The sequence below is a fragment of the Carassius gibelio genome, chromosome B20 (assembly GCF_023724105.1).
Source record: "Carassius gibelio isolate Cgi1373 ecotype wild population from Czech Republic chromosome B20, carGib1.2-hapl.c, whole genome shotgun sequence".
NCBI classification, from domain to species: Eukaryota; Metazoa; Chordata; class Actinopteri; order Cypriniformes; family Cyprinidae; genus Carassius; species Carassius gibelio.
Genome location: NC_068415.1, coordinates 22,176,600 through 22,194,440, shown reverse-complemented (window position 1 = coordinate 22,194,440; position 17,841 = coordinate 22,176,600). Strand labels below are relative to the sequence as shown.

General features: G+C 38.2%; 1 protein-coding gene across 1 annotated transcript in view; it reads right to left on the bottom strand.

The window, feature by feature from the left end:
- Nucleotides 1–12,515: 12,515 nt before the first annotated feature.
- Nucleotides 12,516–17,841, bottom strand: part of LOC127983603 (exostosin-1) — a 266,123-nt gene continuing 260,797 nt past the window's right edge. The window contains exons 11-12 of the mRNA XM_052585801.1: nucleotides 14,244–14,415; nucleotides 12,516–13,136 (exon numbers count right to left, since the gene is read on the bottom strand). Coding sequence (XP_052441761.1) covers nucleotides 12,951–13,136; nucleotides 14,244–14,415 — 358 coding nt within the window. The 3' untranslated portion in view covers nucleotides 12,516–12,950. The remainder of the gene's footprint in view (nucleotides 13,137–14,243; nucleotides 14,416–17,841) is intronic.

The following is a 17,841-nucleotide window of genomic DNA, read 5'->3' as shown; positions in this document are numbered from 1 at the left end:
AGCATTTGTTTCATATAGAAGATGACACTGATTGCACCACACTTGCTTTTAAGCTTCCGGGTCGCTACTTCACCCCGCCTGTGACATCTCACCTATCCATTGGACTGATTACAAATTTGGTTCAGAACTGCTCATGCCAAAGTGTCCTCCGACACAGTGCCTTGTTCCCACACCTTCAGCAAATCAACAGTTTACTATACAATAGCTTAAAAAATTAAATTTTAACAGAGGAAACCATGTTCCTGATTTATAATTCAAACATTTGTAAACACCTGTGTCGCTGTTCTCCATCACTTTCGATGATGACATATCCTCTCCTATGGGCTTCTGGGATTCAAAAGTGTCCATTGATGAACCCGTCACAATCTGGGCTGAAGCAGTAGGACACCTGGGAACTTTTCGTCTACTCTTTTATGAATGCTGAGGTTTCACATACTGTTTTCTCCTACTATATAGTAGGTAAGTAGGCGTATAAGAATGCAAATTAACAAAGTAGGTAAGTAGGCATATACAAATGCAAATTAAGTATACGTATGTGCGAATCTTGGCAGAATTAGTGTAATTTTAGCCTACTCTTTTAAGAATACTGAGGATTCAGACATACTCATTTGCTTGCCTACTGCTTTTTGCCTACTATATAGTAGGGAAGTATGCCATTTCGGATGCAGCCAAAGACTCCTAAATGGTAAACTCTAAAATGGTATATGTGAGGAATTCCAGTCAGGATTTAGACCGTATCATAGTACTGGGACTGCTCTCCTTAGAGTTACAAATGATCTGCTTTTGTCATCTGATCGTGGGTGTATCTCTTTATTAGTTTTATTGGATCTTAGTGCTGCGTTTGACACAACTGACCACGACATTCTTTTGCATAGACTTGAACACTTTGTTGGCATTAATGGAAGTGCATTAGCATGGTTTAAATCGTACTTATATGACCGCCATCAGTTCGTAGCAGTGAATGAAGATGTATCATATCGATCACAAGTGCAGTATGGAGTACTTCAAGGCTCAGAACTAGGGCCACTACTCTTCACGCTTTATATGTTACCCTTGGGAGATATCATCAGGAAACATGGTGTTAGCTTTCACTGTTATGCTGATGATACTCAGCTATATATCTCTTCGCAGCCTGGTGAAACACACCAATTTGAAAAACTAATGGAATGCATAGTCGATATAAAAAACTGGATGACGAGGTGTTAATTATAGGACCTAAAAAGGACCTAAAAACTCTGCTTGTAATAACCTAGAACACTGTCTAAGACTTGATGGCTGCTCTGTCAATTCTTCGTCATCAGTTATGAACCTAGGTGTGCTATTTGATTGCAATCTTTCCTTAGAAAGCCACGTTTCTAACATTTGTAAAACTGCATTTTTCCATCTCAAAAATATATCTAAATTATGAAACACATCCTATGACAACCTAAGTACTTGCTACATCATTAGAAGAATGGCATCTACGCTAATATTTGTCTATTTCTCTCTTATTCCGAGGTTACCGTAGCCACCAGATCCAGTCTGTATCCAGATCAGAGGGTCACTGCAGTCACCCGGATCCAGTACGTATCCAGACCAGATGGTGGATCAGCACCTAGAAAGGACCTCTACTGCCCTGAAAGACAGCGGAGACCAGGACAACTAGAGCCGCAGATTCAGATCCCCTGTGAAGACCTTGTCTCAGAGGAGCACCAGGACAAGACCACAGGAAACAGATGATTCTTCTGCACAATCTGACTTTGCTGCAGCCTGGAATTGAACTATTGGTTTCGTCTGGTCAGAGGAGAACTGGCCCCCCAACTGAGCCTGGTTTCTCTCAAGGTTTTTTTCTCCATTCTGTCACCGATGGAGTTTCGGTTCCTTGCCGCTGTCGCCTCTTGCTTGCTTAGTTGGGGTCACTTCATCTACAGCGATATCGTTGACTTGATTGCAAATGAATGCACAGACACTATTTAACTGAACAGAGATGACATCACTGAATTCAATGATGAACTGCCTTTAACTGTCATTTTGCATTTTTGACACACTGTTTTCCTAATGAATGTTGTTCAGTTGTTTGACGCAATGTATTTTGTTTAAAGCGCTATATAAATAAAGGTGATTTGACTTGACTTGACTTCTGAGCAAACTAATCAAGGAAAATTAGAGGCAGGTGAGTTTAATCAGGCCTTGAGCTAAAATCAGCAGGACAATGACCCTCTAGGCCTGCAAATGAGAAGCCCTTGTATATAGTAGTTTAAAATCCCTCAACCAAAGATAGTTCTTTCTGATCATATTTGCTCCAAATAATTATTGAAAAACATTTATTAAGCGTGAACTTGTTGAGCTGACCTGAAGGTAAATCAAGCCCATGTTACCTGTCCTTTTTCAGAGACATTTCATCCAAAGCACGTACAGCACACTGCTTGCTGCACAGCTCCCCAGGGCATCATGGGCTAAAGTGCCTTGCTTATGGACATGATGGAGCTTTTAGGAATTGAACCGATTTTCAATTTTTCTCAACAGGGACTGTATTTGACATGCTTCCATTACCAGCCAAGAAGCTACACTGCTACAACTGCTCAAAAACATAAATCATGTAAGCCCAAGTTTACACTGACTAAACCTCCCAGGACTTGATGAGTGTACTAAAGGATGGCTTTAAAATAATAATAATAAAAAAACACAATAACATATGTTCTATATAATATTGCTGCATTCAAATGAAGCTGGGAAACCTCTGAATTGGGCATTTCATTATTGTACATAATGTGATAGTTAGCTAACATTTTACTATCAATGAGCAATAGTATTAGTTAGCTAATAAATATACTGTTCATTCTTCGTTCATGTTAGGTGAGGTCCATGAAATGCAATGATTGATTTTAACATGTATTAGAAAATGTTGAAAGTATCATTAACTAAGCTTTAGAACTATTATGCATTGTTAATTCATGAGAACTAATGTTAAATAATTATTCCTTATTGTAAAGTATAATTAATTTAATATGACTGGTGGCTGGTATTTTTCCCATCTGATTACACTGAATGCAGCAAAGAAACACTGTCTGATGCTTCTAGATTAGCTCACATGCAAATTAGTTAGCCTTAGGATGGATATTAGCAATACTTGTTTACACAACTAAGATCAAGAAGGAGCAGATTGAACATAGTACTTTCAGCTGTTGTCTGTCTCTCATGAGACTCTCTCTGATTGAATCTTGTAGTTTGCAATCTCGTGCAACTAACAAAGGAGATTTAAACTACCAGATGCTTCCTTAGAAGTGAATTTTGAATGCAACTTTGACTGCTCAATAATTAATTTTATTAAGTATATAAATAATTGTTTAATAAAGTGCTTGTCTAAGGCACTGTGGCAGAAGTCACTGTGGCTTAGTGGTTAGAAAGTTTGACGCCTAACCATAGGGTTGTGGGTTTGAGTTTTGGGCCAGCAATACCACGGCTTAGGTGCCCTTGAGCAAGGCACAAAACCCCCAAATGCTTCCGGGTGCCGCAGCATAAATGGCTGCCAACAGCTCCGGGTGTGTGTTCACAGTGTGTGTGTTCACTACGGTGTGTGCACTTAGGATGGGTTAATTGCACAAATTCTGAGTATGGGTCACCATACTTGGCCGAATGTCACTTTTTTTTCTTTTTCTAAATCACACATTCAAATGTAGATTTTGTCAATTAAATCAAATCCTTCCTTAGGCTCACCATCACCAAGTAGCACCATCTGTTTTAATTAAAAATTATGTCGTCATCGGCTCACATTCCTGTAGCTCAAAATCTTTATGGCATTTTCCTTATCACACAAAAATGAGGTAATTATCTAAATGTGTAAAAAAGAAAAAAAGAAAACAAAGATTCTGGATTGACTTCTGGTACCCACTCCAAAGTACAGTAGCTACAATAAGGGATTATGATTATAGAAACATAACTTATTTGCATACATTTTGAAAACTATATAATTCCAGGGTATTTTCAACAGCTTTAGGCTACTATATGCTCCTGTTTATTGATATTGATTGAAAGAGAGAGAATTCCACACAAATGTTCATTTATAATCTAATCAAAGCGATAAAGGGTCCTGCCGACTCTCTCATCTTTCTGAAAATCAGCCTTAATAAATTTCATCTGAAGTATGGAAGCTCTCTCCCTCGTCTGCAAGCGTAACGCGGTCGAGCTGTTTATAGCAGAATGATTAATGACATCTAAAAATGAAGAACAGAAAAAAATCACCTCTCCTTTTCAGACCTTCTAAGAGTGAAATTGCATGACACTATTGGAAATCCCATCACGTATAGAGTTAATTCATTTCTAGTCTTTCAAAACAATGATTGTGGACATGAGAAAAAAAAAATCTATTTGAACATATTGGAGACATGAGAGACATTTCAAGTTATATAGTAATTTCAGAGGCTAAACTCAATTTGTTGGTTGTAAAACAGATATGCTTGAATAGATGTGAATTGTAAAGCTATTTAAGTGCCTTTTGTTGAACCAGCAGAACATATCTAATTGTAACACCAATACATGCAAATGTATTTAAATACCCTACGTGAATATTAATATAAGCATAATTAAAATGGTATTAAACATATTTAATTTTTAATTTGCATTTTTTTTTATTCTTATGATTAGTTTTTATAGTAGTGGTAACTATTTGTCATACTTATTATTCTGTACTAAGACTCCATGTTGGCCCCAATAAGCTCTAGCGGCCCCAGTCACATTTCTCCAGCAGAACATTATTAAGACACAGGAGTGGGCTCTTTAGACTTGAGGTAGTGTACTAAGACCCCACATGGACCCCTAATGGCTCTAGAACCACAAGTCATATTTCTGCATTTTATCATCAAGACAGGGGTGGGCTCTCTTGCCCTGATACAGTATACTGAGGCCCCAAGTATTTCGGGGTGTCCAAAACTGTTAGGGACTCGCACCAGATTATCACACAGACAGTTATCATTATTATATGGTACAGAGGGGTCAAAAGCCCTGGAGCATTATACACTTTATGACACAGCATTTTATAACACTCTGTTATTAGGTTTCCACATACATACACCTTTGGGCAAATACTACAGTGATACAGGGAATGAGACCCTGGGGAAGGAAAGAGAGAGAGGAATAAGCTTTATGATGCTCGCTATTGAAAAGAGAACAAACTGATCCTGCCAGCAAACATCCTTTGATGGAGCTGAACTCAATTGAATTGAGTCAAATCTAATTCCACTGAACTGAAAGCAGGCAGAGAAAGGAAGCCAGAGAGATTTGGATGGAGGGTGAAAGGAAGAGAGGACCGGGAAAGCGGATTAGAGTCTCCAGAGATGCTGCGGCCGTCTGAACAGGTGTTTGTTGAGGGAGAGAGAGAGATGCTGGAGTAAACTGAACTGCAGCGGCGGGTTCTCTGGAGGTGTGCAAGTACGCTGCACTGTTTGATGTGTGGAGAACTGAACTGTTTTTGATGTGCAGTCCTGTGTGGATTGAGCAGGGGGGGATGTCACACACATGCACACCCAGAGATGGGCTCTCTGATGTCTGCAGTTATTGACTTTTCACTTTTCTGACAGCTGCCTGTTTTCCATTCAGGGACAGGCCACACACATATACACAAACCCTTCATCCCCTCTATCCCTGATAGCGCCTGTCAGTCAGAAGTCATTCAGCAAGAGGAAGTTTCTGGGATGCAACTGCCAGGAAATACAAGTGTCTGCTAAAGAGAGGAAATGGAAGTTGTATCAAAAACTGAGGTAAAGGGGTTAGTGTTTATCGGTTTCGTTGGCTTTGAGCATAACATTATAATATATTAATATGCATAACTTAATTAGTGTCACATGAGCGATACTCGATACTGCTGAAGTTGAATACTGCAGCATAATCCAGCAGCCCCTCACTGCAGAACACAAGATCCAGGGGCGTGGTTGGATCCGCATCTAGGGGGTGGAGATTGGTAGGTTTAGGGGTGGAGCTCTGGGAGATGGGTGGGTTCAGGTATCAGGGGGTGGAGATGAGTAGGTTTAGGTACATGTAAGGTGGGAGGAGTTGGATCTGATTATTTTTTTTTGGTAAAACTTTTCATAAAATAAAATAAAAAAGTTACATATGCTAAAATTATTTAATGGACCTGAACTAACCATTAACTTACATGAACTAACAATGAATAGCAGCATTTTTATTTACTAATAAATTAAGAATAATAAAAACTGAAACAAATTAATTGGTCTTTATGCTAGCTAATGCATTTACTAATATTAACTAATGAGACTTACTGTAGAGTGTTTCTACATATTTTCATGAATTCTAGCATGTTAATACAGTACTTTAAATAATGTTTGTCCAATGATCATTTCTTCTACAACAGAAGTTATATCTGCAGGCAAAGTTATAAGTTCTGACAGATATGTAACATCAAATGGGCTATATATCTAAAAAACGGAACTATTATAGTTCTCATAAAAATAGAGATCTATAGACTATGGATAACAACAGAAATGTTGCTCACTGCAGGTGTTTTGAGGATAGACAGTAATTGTTTTGAAATGTATTGTTGAAGGTGGTGGATTCGTTAGAGAAGTAGTATTTTAATCAGGGCCGTGCACAGACCTTTTGAGGGGCATGTGCTGAAACTGAAAAAGGGCACCCCCCCCCCTTTTTTTATATCAAGATTATTTATTAAGCCTGCATAAAAGGAAGAAATGGTCACATCTTCATGACAAATTCAATAACACAAAATAATAGTCTCAAAAGCTTTAGATTTATTCACGATTAATAACAACCATAATAATAATATTCGATAATTAGATAATATAGATAAACAGGGTTTTAAGGGCTTCTTTAAACCTAATTTCAACAGCAACCTTCTGTGAGCCATGTATCTGGCAAAAATTTGATACTGTGGTGGACCAGGGATGTTGGTCTCTTGAAGGTCTCTTATTCACTAAACCTTCCCTAAAATAAGCCAGCAATGAAAAAATAAATAAAAATAGTGTGAAAAGTACAGTTGCAGTGAAAAGCATTTCTGAAGGATCACGTGACACTGAAGAGTACTGATGTAATGATGCTGAAAATTCAGCTTTGATCACAAAAATAAATTACATTTTAAAATATTCAAATAGAAAACAGTTATTTAAAATGGTAAAAATATTACACAATATTACTGATTTTGCTGTTATTTGGATCAAATAAATGAAGCCTTGGAATGAATCATGAATTACATTCTGTATGATAAAATATAAAGATTTCACAGTGATCTTCTGTAATTTTTTTTTTTAGTTACTACTACATTACTGTAGTAAAACCATGTTTTACAACATTTTATACAGAGAGTATACAGAGAGTATACCATAACATGATTAGCCTAAATGTTAATAAATTAAGTGTATCATCAATCATAAATCAAAGAAGACATTTCTTAGAAATATGTTATCTAGGTGACGAGGATCACTCGTCGCAGTGTAAGTTCCAGTACGAAACAGCGGGGGCGCACCTGTTATGATTTTCCGATGGTAAAAACAAATTATATGTTGTTGTATTACTTATCAATATATCGTTTTTGACCAGCGAATGTATGCAAATGTGATTTTTTTTTCTGTCCGTCATTAAAACGGCGACGGCGGCTGCTGCTGCGGGCATCACATTACATTTTCATCTAGGTTACAAACTAGTTTTTTTAGCTATGTAGACGGAGCGCTCAGTTTTTCCTGTGGTAAAATGCATTTGGCCAAATTAGCATTTTATAAAAGATGAAATGCAACTGTATGCACAGGCTGTGTTGGCTATGTATTGGCTATGACTAGATGGCAAATGCTAGCCCTCTCTCTCAGGCGACGTCCCACATGTCTCAGTCAGTGAGTCAGTCAGACATCAAATAAATAAAATATGAGCCTTTATAGACAGTGTTTAGTAGTACTTATTCAAACAACAAGATATTTATTTACCCTTCGCAAAACTTTGTTCAGCTCAGCTGGTGTCTACTGTGCGGCTGCAGTGGAACTTCAGTTGATTCAATGAATATAGAGGGGGCGGAGTTATCAGCTTACTGACCGCTTGAGGATCGAATAAGATTTACACAAGCTCGTTTTAAAGGGGGGGGGGGGGGGGTGAAATGCTATTTCATGCATACTGAGTTTTTTACACTGTTAAAGAGTTGCATTCCCATGCTAAACATGGACAAAGTTAAAAAAATTAAGTTGTACGTTTGAAGGAGTATTTCTGTTCCAAAAATACTACTACCAGTTTGTCACAAGTTTCGGAAAGTTTTTTTCGAGTATGGCTCTGTGTGACGTTAGATGGAGCGGAATTTCCATATATAGGTGCTAAGGGCGCGTCTGCCGGAAGAGCGCGCGCTCCCGTAGAGCAGAGCAGAGAGAGGCTGTGCACAGACAATCACTGATCACAGCGAGAGCGTCGCGAAATGTCACAAAAGGAGTGTGTTTTTGGTTGCCAGGGCAAGACAACACTGCACAGATTACCAAAAGAGAAACAGCATTAAGGGACCAGTGGATGGAGTTTATTTTTACAGAGCATCAATGGAGTTGTGCAAGTGTTTGTGTTTGTTTCCTGCATTTCGAAGATGCTTGTTTTATTGTTTTATTTCTTAAGGATGATGCAATCCCAACGAAAAAGGGTCACGATCGTGTGTTGGAACCGCAGGCGGTGAGTAAAACTGCTTCAAATATCTCCGTGTTATTAACTTAGCAATCAGTGCGTAAGCACATCAAGTAAACAACATGCGATGTTGTCATCAAACGGCACTTTCCACATGTACAGCTTAAAAAAATAAATAAAAAAAAGACGACAAAGTGGAACTTAGTCATTTTCCAAAACCGCTAAGCAAATATATACAGTTTCAGTACATACCACATAGCATACCGCCTTTGCTGATGCTGCTCTTGTTAAATTTCAGCCTCTGGCTCTGTGTCACAGCTTCCAGACGCTCTCAACTCAAAAGCCTACTGGCGCTCGTGATTATTTAGCTCCGCCCACACGTCACGCCTCCAGCCGGTCGTGTTTTTCCGGGAAAAATCGGTACAGACTATCTTTCTCTTATGAATATAATAAAACTAAAGACTTTTTGGAGTTATGAAGGATGCAGTACTACTCTATAGGTACTCAAGATTAACAGGATATTGAGTGAAAACGAGCATTTCACCCCCCCTTTAAGAACTTTCATTTGGTAAAACAGACAGACAGACATAAAGGGTGACCAATAGCATTGATTAAAGAAAAAAAAAAAAAAAGGGCACTTCGGAGTGTAAGGGCAAAAAGGGCATGTGCAGGTTGAGCCCTACCTGTGCACGTGCCTGATTTTAATGGCCACGGTAGCAGAGATTAAAGGGAAAGAATTCAGAGACATGGCTTCTCTGAGAGAGTTTTATCATGCAAACACAGTTTTGCATTCTACTGCACGCTGATTTTCAGTGTTAATGTTTTTCCATTGCTCTTGTGTCTCAAATGAGTGGTGTTCAAGTTAAAAAAATTATGAGTTCATTTGAAAAATAAAAAAAAACTTATCTGTTAACCCAATCCCTACGCCTAAGCCTAACCCTACCCATAACTACCCATATATATATATATTTTTTTTTTAATTCCACTGCCCTCCTTCTCATGTTTTTAAACTCAAAAATGTGTTCAGTGTGAATGGCCTGACTTGGAGAGGCCAGGAGTGTGAATTGGACCAGTTATGTTTAGCCTTGTGAAATATACACCATGTTCAACAGTGAGAGAAGCATAATTTCTCCAGTCTCCGTGGTTGTGGAGTGAAGACATCATCCTGATGAGAGTCGACATGAAGAGGTGAACGAAGAGAGAACACAGGCTAACGAGAGAGAGAGAGAGAGAGAGAGAGAGAGAGAGAGAGAGAGAGAGAGAGAGCTGGAAAGGAGGTACCGTGAAAGGGCAGATCTCTACCTATCGCCGTTCTTTTTTTGTTCTGTCTGTTTGTCATAAAGATGAAAGAGTTTAAACTTCAGACAGATATCAAAGCCTGTCAATACATACACACATCTCGCCGCAACTCTAATAAAGGCATCACCTGTGAGACAAAAACTTCAAGAGAGAGTGTGTGTTACATCAGCTCTGCTAACATATGCTAATATGCTGATAAACAGATGGTATGGGATGACGTGGAGAGGTCAGATCCAGTATCATGTCCAAATGAATCCAGAAGACATGAGCTGTGACTGGATGAAGTTTAGACTTGTTGTAAGCAAGAACTTGTTTTGATGGTGTAGCCTAAAAATGAATAGGAACATGCCAAAATGGATTCTGTATGGATCAAATATGGATTCTCTTACAAAAATGTTCTCTACAGCTATTGTTAATATTGTAGATTCATATTAAATCCATTTGGTATTCGCAATCAGTCTCCAACTTCCACAGTCTACATGTGGAGTGGCATTATGGTCCAATGTCAACATAGTTTTTATTAATTTATCTATTTTTCTGTTATATATTTGCGTGACTTAAATTGTAAAAATGACCGTCCTTGCATATTCTGCCCACTACACCTACTGTATGAAATTTTTACTACTGTATTTTACACAGGTACATTTATGTTTGCAAGCATTCATTTAGGACAGAGTGAAACAAAACACTAAATTGTAATTATCATAAATCACACAAGTAAATAGTAATTTAAATGTAAGTGAATGATTTGGCTGTGGACGAAATATTTTGACAAGATGAGGGAATAAATTTTGTGTTGCCACATAGTTCACACAAATATGAAAATTACTCCATGATTTACTTACCCTCAGACCATCCTAGGTGTATATGACTCTCTTCTTTTAGATGAATGCTGCTTTAGTTAGCTCTTCCAAACTTTATAATGGCAGTAAATGGTGGGTGAGATTTTGAAGTCCCCCCAAAAAATGTGCATCCATCCATTACAAAAATTGCTCCACACGACTCGAGCAACCACGGGTGGTTAATAAATGTCTAGTCTCACGTAACACGACCCCATCAGGTTTTGACCTCAGATCAGGCGAAAAGGTCTGCAGTTCATGGCAGCTTTCATTGGCCAAGGCCGACATGTCAAACAACCAATCACAGTTCGTTTCATTCATCATCACGTTTCGTGGCGTGGAAATGTCACCACAATAACAGACCGGTGTGTAAAACACTCGGACATATTTTAAAGATTCTATGCGTAATTTAAAAATATTTCACATACTTTAGAAAATCCAGGGTTTAGTTGATCCTGATAAGCACTCGTCATCACTGTTGTAAATATAGACAACTTTCTTCTTTCGTGAGGAGGTTAAGCCCCACCGTATCTTTGTTTCAGGATGGAACATTAAAGAATGCGACACACGTCTCGCGGAAATCCTGTAGAATTCAACCAATCCCATGATGACTTCAACACTTCTGAAGTGTGTCCCATATGCATCAGACGTTTAGCCAATGGTCTGTGGGCTTCTCTGGTGAGAAGTGATGAATGCAGAAACGCAGTGGAGAGAGCAAAAAAAAAAAAAAACAAACAAACAAAAAATCACACTAGTCACTAATTAATCAGAAAGTACAAAATTAGGATTTGTAAAGAAAAAGTCAGATACAAGTCATACCGACCTAGGATGGCCTGAGGGTGATTAATTCATGGGGTACTTTTCATTTTTGGGTGGAATATCCATTGAAATGCTTGACCTGAGCAAAACAGCAGAAGTGTGGAATGTGCAAAGAAATCTGTTCATTTTTGCAGTGCATTATGGGATTGACCACTGCATCACAACAAATGGGGCAAGTCCCAATACCCACACTTTTGAGCATAAAATTGCATAAAAGGAAGTACTACAAGTGCACATAAATTGAAGAAAAAAGAAAGCCAAAGATCAGTGCCCTTAAAATCCAGAGTATTTCCAATAGTGCTAACTTGAGCAATGTCAAGGAAAACTTTCCAGTTTAAGTTAAATTAATTAGATATTAGATTAAGGAGTAAAGTGTTGCATGTTGAAGAGATATTGAGATTATTATGTGAGTTTTTTCACTGAATGTGAAGCATAGCAAATAAACTGTGTTGTTTGTTACAAACTGTAGAAGATACATACTGTTGTACATACTGTTACAAAGAAGTGTGGCTACTGGCATAGGGCTATGGTTATCTCCTCAAATAGTGCACTACATAAGGGTATACATCCAATGACAAAATTTGATTAGCACGTATGACAAGATACAAACATAAAAACATGCACACAAAATGTGTGAACTGATCCGCTAGCTTCTAATCTGGGTTGCATCTCTCAGCTGTGCAATACAACACATTTGTCTGGTGTCAACATATATGTAAAAAAAGTATTTAAAAAGACCAGCTTTAGTTTTGACTTAAAGGGGTTCAAACCTTAATTACACCCCATTCCCCATAATTCACACCACGCTCACATTAAACAGCTCTATGCTAGCTTTTAAATCTGAACTGCAGAAACTGACTGCTGATTTTCTCAAAATACGAAGTGTAAATATCATTCATTTTGGATGGTCTGTTGTGAAGTGCACGAATGGTGTTTTAAAAGACAAACAATACAATGAAACAGAAATGAGTATTTAGGGTGCAAACCCACTTTGCATTCATAGATTTTATTGTTTTAAACTTGTTAAAAAAAAGAATTTCTTAAAAAAGAAATTGAAATTAAAATACATATTGCAGGCATAGGCGACTCGTTGAGTTGTTTTCATTCATTCACACGCCTCTTTTGCCTCCTGTTCATACATGTGCAGTGGCTACGGCCATCGCAGACATCAACACAGACGACAACAACAAATTCAAACACGTAAGGAGCCTGTCCTATTCTGAGCAAATGCTTGCCACGAAACCTTTGGCCGCAGATAAAATCATTCAGAGTTGCATATTTTGTTATCACTTATTCTGTAGATGGAATATATTGTGTTTGAATTAAGTCTCTAATGAGACCAGGTGAGCTGAACACTTCAGGTCTGTCAGGGGATGTTCGGATGAGTTCAGCGTCCGCCCCTCACAACCTCTCAATATCTCTGTATTTCTTGCGTAGGATAGAGACCTGGTCTTTGAAGAGGACGGGGTCCAGACGCAACTGAGAGTGAAGGAGAGGCATGAAGCCAAACCAGCTCGTGAAAGAGTACATGCAGGACTGACGCTGTGCAAAGTGGTCCGGGTCGGCCCATCGAGACGCCTTAGAGCCCTGAGAGAGAGAGGGAGAGAGGGAGAGGTCTGTGTATGGTTCACCAGGCAGATTATGAATGAAAGCAGGAGCATGTTCCTGGAATTGGGCGGCACTTTAGAAGACACCGACAAACAGAGCGAACACGGGGTGTTCATTTCACGACTCAGAGAACAGACGACAGTTATGGCCTTACATTTATGAGCAACACTGTAGAAGGATGTCTAGCTGCTTGTTAAAGAAGCTTACAATGTGCTAATACAGACCAATCCCTTGGACATGCAGAGGAACACAGAAAGGCATTTTGTAACATTTATGAATTCTGTTTCATTACAAAATTTTAAAGAAACTGAGATTCTAACTAATTGACCATTCGCAAAGACCCGCCCCTTTTCATTACAATGTTGGTACGTCTGACAAGCCATGTCGCTCTCACACCACTCATCATGTTCTCATGCAGTGGAAAGGACAAGAAAGAGCAGCTTACTTTTGGTATGAAAAAAAGGTCAGCTTTCTTTTACAAATAACGTTTTGAGGCTCATTAATGAGGTGTGACAGGTTGCTGTTCAAGTGGCATGTGAACCTATCCTTTCTTCCTCTTTACTAGTGCAAAATAAACATGAATGAACAATAAGAGGGTAACTTGATTCAACCACGGAAAGATGTCAATACATGCCATTTTTTCAAGTTTAAATCTGCCCGACATTAATCTACTCTCCTGTGTGGTTTGTTTGTCAGACAAATTGTCAGATTCAGCGTCATGATTGGTCAGACTGCCTGTCAATCAAACACCCGGGGAAGGGTCAGTTAGAGTCTCGGCTAATTTAGCTCACATTCCCAATTAAGGTATGAAAATATTATTTCTGAGTGATCTCAGAACAGTGGGAAGAGACAAGTGAGTCAGACAGAGAGAAGGATAGCACTGCAACCTTGCTGTCAATCATTCATTTGGCCTTACCATGAGGACATTCATCAAACAGGCCTATACTGCTGAATCAGATCCACACACACTCACAGCCCTGGGGCCCTCCATCCATCACACACTACACAGGCATTTCTGACCTCAGTAGGGAATCACTCTGGATACACACGCGTCTATTTCCAACCCATGCACACACAGACTCATACCTGCTGCATCATGGTCTCCTTGTACTGTTTTTTCTGGGTGACTTTGATCGGCGGGAGTTTGGTTACTGCGGAGATGAGGAAATTCATGAGGATGTCCTCACAGTTGGCCAACTGGTCCACCATTGACAGCAGAGATGTCGGCAGGTAGTATGTGTACAGGTGATGATAATACCTGACCAAAAAAAAAAGAAGAAGAAATAAATATATTAATTAGATAACAGGAAAGAGGAGACATGAAAGCAAAAGCAAGGCAATTTGCCTGTAGGGATGTTAAAACTAACCATTTTCATTCTGAATGCTGCTCAGAAACCCTGCCATTAAAGGGACAGTTCACCCCCCAAAAATAAAACATTAATTTCTCACCCTCATGTTGTTCTAATCCATCTTTGAAACACAAATGTGACCCTGGAGCACAAAACAAGTCATAAGTCGCATGGTTATATTTGTAGAAATAGCCAAAAATGGGTCAAAATTACAGATTTTTATTTTATGCCAAGAATTATTATGATATTACGCATCAGGATCATGTTCCATGAAGATATTTTGTAAATTCTCCACCACAAATATATCAAAACTTAATTTTTGATTAATAATATGCATTGCTAAGGACTTAATTTGGACACCTTTAAAGGCAATAATTCTTTTGTGCCCTCAGATTCCAGAGTTTCAAATATAGGCCAAATATTGTCCGATCCTAACAAACCAAACATCAAACAGCATATTTATTCAGCTTTTAGATTATGTATGAATTCATTCATCAATTACGTCTGGTTTTGTGGTCAAGGGACACAAATGAAGATTTCTGTACCTCCATTGAAAGTTAGTTCCACCAAAACTTTTAAGCTTCAAAAGTCATGAAAAGATTGTAAAAGTAATCCATAGGAATCCAAATAAAAATGTTTTCTGAAGGGACTCGTTGTATGTGCATTCATTAATGTTGATATGTGAATAAAAGCATAAATTAAAACTGTTCATTATATAAAGCCGTCAAATAACCTCAGAAGACTTGTTCAGTTCATATGGATTACTTTTTTTAATATGTGCATTTGTTATGAAGATGAATCTAAGATTGAGTATTGACAGATTTATTTGCAGTCCAAGCTTTATATTTATTTATTATGAATTGGCAGAAAAAATATCAACTTAATAGAATGTATTTCTTTCTATAATACTCTACACAATTATTTCATTATACATTTTTTTTTTCGTATTGAAAGTGAATCACCGTTGTCATGTTGCTCAAAAACTGTATGCATTTTTTCTTCTGGAGATCACAAAATAACTTATTTTTCAGAACATTTATAACCAAGCAGTTTTGGTTCCCATATGGAAGACTATATGGAAAATCAAACAGTTTGGTTTCCAGCATTCTTCAAAATATCTTCTTTTTTTTATTCCATAGAAGAAATAAATACATACAGGTTTGCAACAACATGATGGTGAGTAAATGATTACAGAATAACATTTTTGGCTGAACTATCTCTTTAACAATCTATTCTTTTAGGAGAAACAACTTAAACAAGTGCTCCAAGAGCAACCTTGGAGTATTAACATGTTCCTCTGGGTGGGACTGAGAGTATAGTCATGATATCTAGCACAGACAGAGAGGCCACCCTGCTGTGAGAACCTCAAAAAGACAGATGTTTTCATTTCTGTGAGTGACACCTACTCTCTCTCTCTCTCTCTCTCTCTCGCTGTCCTTATTAAACCGAATCTCCTATCCTGCCTGCAGACGTCTTTTCTGTCATTCTCTTTCCTTCCCTCTCTTTTTTCTCTCTGTCTCTGAGGGACAGCCGCCAGAGCATTCCTCTCAGCGCGGCAGGTGCCTTATCTCTCTTCACACGTTTATTTATGTCCTTTTCTCCTGCACACTTTAAGCTGGGGTCACTTTGCAGGTGCTGTGTCAGCTCGCTGACCAGTAGCAAAGCGGTTAATCTACGAGTCGGGTGTGTGATGTGTCAGTCTGAATGTGTGTGTTTTGACTGATGATTTCAGAGACCTTCAGCTAAAACAAACTGTGAACTCCATCTCACCTGTGCCATTTATGGATAAAATATGGCCAGTGAAGCTGTCAGACTGAACATTTATTACCTGCTTTAATATCAGCCTGTCTCTGAGCGATCTCTATCGCAGCAGGTCTCACATTCGGCTTTTACAAGCACCTGACACTGACCTCGTACTAGCTTCTTGTCCAAATTCTGTGAGAGCCGGAAAAAAGCCTGCGACTGAAGATTCAACAAGCTGTGAATCCCTGCTGCGCTGTTATTAGGGTGTTGTGGATGCTGTTCAGGGTGTTTCTGTGCGGTTGCTATGCTGCTCTGTTTTTAGATGTCTTTCTATTTTTCTTTCAAATATTCGTTTAAAAACTCAAACAATATCACTTCTAGGATGCTGGTTAAAGATGTAGCATAACTAACTCACAAGACTCTATAATGGCTATCAGTCATACAATTTTAATGAAACTGAATGACTTTTAAATATTTAAAATGTTTAATAAATGGTATTTAATTAAAGCATCTAGAAAACCTGTTCTTCACTTAACAGCTGAACAAGTGTTTTTATTTAACACCATTTAACTAATTTTATGAATTATAATATAGGTGTAACATATTTTAGACTTCTGCTGTATGTCTAAACAGAGCTTGGTAGATCCTTTAGAAATTGTAGCCCGTTACTGATTCCACGTGACAATGATGTAATTAGTAACGTTATCCATTACATTACACACTGTAATGTGGAACTTGATGGTTATATTAATATATTATATTTAATAAGCTACAGAAACAATCAGTTGTTTCTTTCCTCAGGCAAATCAGGGTACTGTATAAAAGTCTTTTGAGATATCTTTGGAGGGACTTTGGTTCATGTCTCTGCATGATGGTCCAGCTATGAAAAATGTTATAAAGGCATTTTTCACAAGTGAGCATGTAGTATGTTCAGGTGCATTTGTAATAAAATATCTAAAATATATCCGTCTAGATATTTTTCTTGTACAAAACTCAATAAGAATTGCTAAAACAATTGCAAAGGAAGAGGAATATTGTAAGAGAATACAAGCTTTTTGTGAGAACACACTTAAAGCTGCGGTAGGGAACTTTTGACGCTCTAGCGGTTAATAAACAGAACTGCTTGCGTCTTGCAGAAGAACATTGTAGCTGGAACTACTTCTCTCTGTTTATGTCTATGAAGAATCACAAAGGTACTGGGTTACTCCGCCGCGGTACCCCCGAAGCAATCTAAAATAGTCTGAATATAAACACTTATTATAGGTGCACCCTAGTGATTCAGGACAAGCTAAAAACACGGTTTGGAAAATGGATTCATGGTGTACTCGCTTATTATATACATTTTTCTACATCTTGAACACAAACAAAGTTTCGGACCGCAGCTCTGATTGGTTGTTTCTTACCGGGAGCGGTCTGTAACTGCAAATGGCAATAGGACCACTGGGAGGAGCCAGAGGAGCCAGAGGAGCTTGATTTTTTTCACAGATTATCAGGACATAATGACAGGTTTAACAGATATGTAAAAAATAGATTTTTACAAAAGTTACCTAGTGCAGCTTTAAATGACCAGAATATTTCACACAAATACTATA